At 45.5% G+C, this 4177-nt stretch overlaps 1 protein-coding gene across 1 annotated transcript in view; it reads left to right on the top strand.

The window, feature by feature from the left end:
* Positions 1 to 4177, top strand: part of ZBTB8OS (zinc finger and BTB domain containing 8 opposite strand) — a 14757-nt gene that overhangs the window by 9201 nt on the left and 1379 nt on the right. Inside the window, exon 2 of the mRNA XM_023507779.1 lies at positions 3346 to 3370. Coding sequence (XP_023363547.1) covers positions 3346 to 3370 — 25 coding nt within the window. The remainder of the gene's footprint in view (positions 1 to 3345; positions 3371 to 4177) is intronic.

The raw sequence follows: 4177 nt of genomic DNA, 5'->3' as shown, positions 1-4177 counted from the left end.
AACCCGCCACCTTAGGAGTACATGGCTGGCGCCCTAGCCGGTTGAGCTACAGGTGCCGAGCCACCTCACCCAACTTTTGATATTCATGTTGTGCATGTACATTTGGCAGTAGTTCATGCTTTTTTTTCCCCCAGAGACAGTCTCACTTTGTTGCCCTTGGTAGAGTGCTGTGGCATCACAGTTCATAGCAACCTCCAGCTCTTAGGCTTAGGCGATTCTCTTGCGAGTAGCTGGGACTATAGGCGCCTGCCCCAATGCCTGGCTGTTTTTTTGTTGCAGTTTGGCTGGGGCCGGTGCCAGTGCCCTACTCACTGAGCCACAGGTGCTGCCCTCAGTGCATGCTTTTGTAGTGCTGAGTAGTATTCCATTATATGATTGTACCTCGGTGTGGGAAAGGGGTCCTCAAACCCTTAGTGTGATAAGTGTGACCATTTTAGTCAGGTAGCCATTTAGAGGAACTGGGCTGCGAAATTGAATGAATAAGCCAAAGGTCAAAATGCAGAACAATGGTTAAGCCCACTTGTCTCTGAATATTGTAGGAAAGTTGTTCCTGGAATGTTGCAGAATGTGGACTTTCCACCTTGGTTAGTCCTTTTAAAAGGCTAATAACTTTCCAGCCAAGGTGTAGCTCATGCCTATAATCCTAGCACTCTGGCAGGCCTAGGCCAGTGGATTGCCTGAGCTCACAGGTTCAAGACCAGCCTAAGCCAGAGCTGAGACTGTCCCTACCCCCACACCCCCCACCCTGTCTCCAAAAAAAAAGCTGGGCAGGAGGCTGAAACAAGAGAATCACTTAAGCCCAGGAGTTTGAGGTTGCTGTGAGCTGTGACTTCACAGCACTTGATCAAGAGTGACAAAGTGAGATTCTGTCTTAAAAAAAAAAAAGGTTAACTTTCCTTCCTTTTCCAGCCTCAGCTGACCCTCCCACCTCTTACAAGGCCTCTAGCAGGTGACCTCTGATCTCTGTGTGGCCCTCCCTTCTACCTCTTGAGCTATACTTAAGCCACATCCCCAAACTGCTTTAAAGGAGGCTTCTGGCTGGGAAGTGGGTGGATTGCTTGAGCTCAGGAGTTCAAGGCCAATCTGAGCAACAGTGAGACCCCCAATCTCGTAAAAAAAAAAAAAAAAGGCCAGTCGGGAATTGTGGCAAATACCTGTAGTCCCAACTACTTGGGAGGCTAAGGCAAGAGGATCACTTGAGCCCAAGAGTTTAAGGTTGCTGTGAGCTCTGATACCACCATACTCTACTGAGGGCGACAAAGTCAGACGCTGTCTCAAAAAAAAAAGAGGGTCTTACCCTAACTCAGCTGCTGCCATTTTCCACTTTCAGTGGTCCATCTGCTGGCAGATGTTCTTTTTTTGGTTTGTTTTTTGAGACGGAGTCTCACTATGTCATGCTTGGTCGAGTGCCGCGGCATCACAGCTCACAGCAACCTCAAACTCCTGGGCTTAAGCGATTCTCTTGCCTCAGCCTCCCAAGTAGCTGGGACTATAGGCGCCCACCACAGCGCCCGGCTAGTTTTTGGTTGTAGTTGTTATTGTTTGGCAGGTCCGGGCTGGGTTTGAACCTGCCAGCTCCAGTGTATGTGGCTGGCACCTTAGCCACTGGGCTACTGGCCCTGAGCTGTGCTGGCAGATACTCTTAATAAATCTGCTGTTAATTTGACTTGTCCTGGTTCTCTGTGGCATCTTTCTACCACCTGTCAACATCTAACACTCGGTATTATCTGTTCTCTCGCTGATGGACATCAAGTTTTTAATTTTTGGAAGTAAAATTGTGAAATTTTTTTTGAATTCTTAAATGATAGCTGAGTACATTAATGCAATCATGGGGTACAGTGTGGTGTTTTCACATACAATTTGAAATATTTTCATTAAACTGGTTAACACTGAAATTCTTATACGTCTTTTTGCGAACGTATGTTTTTATTTCTCTAAGGTTAATATCTGTCTTTTGCTTTAATACGTGTATGTGAACTCTGTTGGTCGTTGAGCCTCTTAGTGTCTAAAACTTAATTCTCAGTAATATTTCTTAGTGAATTAAAGATGAATTTGAACCTTGAATACCACAAGAAGACATGTTACACTGCAAAGTTCACTAAACTGGGCATCAGAAAACCTCATTTCCTGGCCAGGCTGTAACCCTAGCACTCTGGGAGACCGAGGCATGAGGAGATTTTTAAAGTCCAGAGTTAAAGGACAGCCTGAGGCTCAGCGTCTGTAGTACAGTGGTTATGGCGCCAGCCACATACCCCAAAGTTGGCAGGTTCAAACCTGGCCCGGGGCAGCTAAACAACAATGACAACTGCAACAAAAAATAGCCGGGCATTGTGGTGGGCACCTATAATCCCAGCTTCTTGGGAGGGTGAGGCAAGATAATCTTTTGAGCCCACGAGTTTGAGGTTGCTATGAGCTGGGATGCCACAGCATTCTACCGAGGGTGATACAGTGAGACTCTGTTTCCAAAAGAAAAAGGCCAGCCTGAGCAAGAGTGAGACTCCTTATCTAGTAAAAATAGAAAAATCAGGTGGCTGTTATGGTGGGAACCTATTGTCCCAGCTACTTGGGAGGCTGAAGCAGGAGGATCCCTCAAACCCAGGAATTTGAGGTTGTTGTGAGGCTAGGCTCTTCTCATGGCACTCTAGTCTAGGGCAACAGAGTAAGACTCTATTCTTAAAAAATAGGAAGGAAAAGAAAAGAAAACCTCAGTTCTAGTTCCAACCCTGCCTCTAATCTACAGGGTAGTCCTAAACAAGTCACACAATCTCTCTGGATTTCAGATTTCATCTTGTAAGTGAAGGAATTATATGAAATGATTTCTTAAGAATTCCTTCTAACTGGCTCAGCGCCTGTGGCTCAAGTGGCTAAGGCGCCAGCCACGTACACCCAAGGTGGCAGGTTTGAATTCAGCCCGGGCCCACCAAACAACAATGATGGCTGCAACAAGAAATAGCCATGTGTTATGGCAGGCACCATTGGTCTCAGCTACTTGGGAGGCTGAGGCAGGAGACTCACTTGAGCCCAGGAGTTGGAGGTTGCTGTGAGCTGTGATGCTACAGCACTCTACCCAGGGGGACAGCTTGAGGCTCCTGTCTAAAAAAAAGAATTTTTTCTAACCCTAATCTATGATTCTGAGTGGGAAGAATTGATAGGAGTTATGATACAGGTGAAGAATGGATTCTGAAAATGTTAGGATAATAGATCTAATTGAGTATGCTGTAGTAGTCTTTACTTTCTGGTATTCCAGAATAATAAACTAATAATTAACATAATAAACTAAAGTTATTTTCTTGTGATTTCCTAGTCAAGTTTAGTGACTTATAAGTTTTTCCCTCTTTTCCTCAGATTTGGATCATACAGCGGATGTCCAGTGAGTATAACTAGAGTTTGTAAATTTGAAACTGAATGTTTTAATTTTGGTGTCCCTAATTTTAATTTTTGTCTTCTCATTTTGGTTCCTTTATAACATGAAAATGACTATTTAAAAGAACCCAGTTTCAGTGCCATTAAATTTATTGAGGCACTGATTTAGTTATGTATTTATCATACTGATTTTTATTTAATTTAATTTTTTTTTTTTTGAGACAGAGCCTCAAGCTATCCCCCTGGGTAGAATGCCGTGGCTTCACAGCTCACAGCAACCTCCAACTCCTGGGCTCAAGAGAGTCTCTTACCTCAGCCTCCCAAGTAGCTGGGACCACAGGTGCCCGCCACAACACCCGGCTATTTTTTGGTTGCAGCCATCGTTGTTTGGCGGGTCCAGGCTGGATTTGAACCCGCCACCTTAGGTGTATGTGGTTGGCGCCTTAGCCACTTGAGCCACAGGCGCCAAGTCGATTTTTATTTTTTTAATTTATTTATTTGTAGGCTTGGCGCCTGTAGCTCACTGGTTAGGGTACTGGCCACATACACCGTGAGGCAGGCGGGTTCAAACCTGGCCTGGGCCTGCTAGACACAATGACAACTGCAACAAAAAAATAGCCGACGTTGTGGTGAGTGCCTGTAGTCTCAGCTACTTGGGAGGCTGAGGCAAGAGAATCGCTTAAGCTCAAGAGTTTGGGCTCGGCGTCTATAGCTCAACCGGCTAAGACGCCAGCCACGTACACCTAAGGTGGCGGGTTCGAATCCCCAGCCCGGACCTGCCAAAACAATAATGACGGCTGCAACCAAAAAATAG

The sequence above is a fragment of the Otolemur garnettii genome, unplaced genomic scaffold, assembly GCF_000181295.1.
Source record: "Otolemur garnettii isolate 467f Iridium unplaced genomic scaffold, OtoGar3 scaffold00204, whole genome shotgun sequence".
NCBI classification, from domain to species: domain Eukaryota; kingdom Metazoa; phylum Chordata; class Mammalia; order Primates; family Galagidae; genus Otolemur; species Otolemur garnettii.
This window is presented reverse-complemented; position numbering and strand designations above follow the sequence as displayed.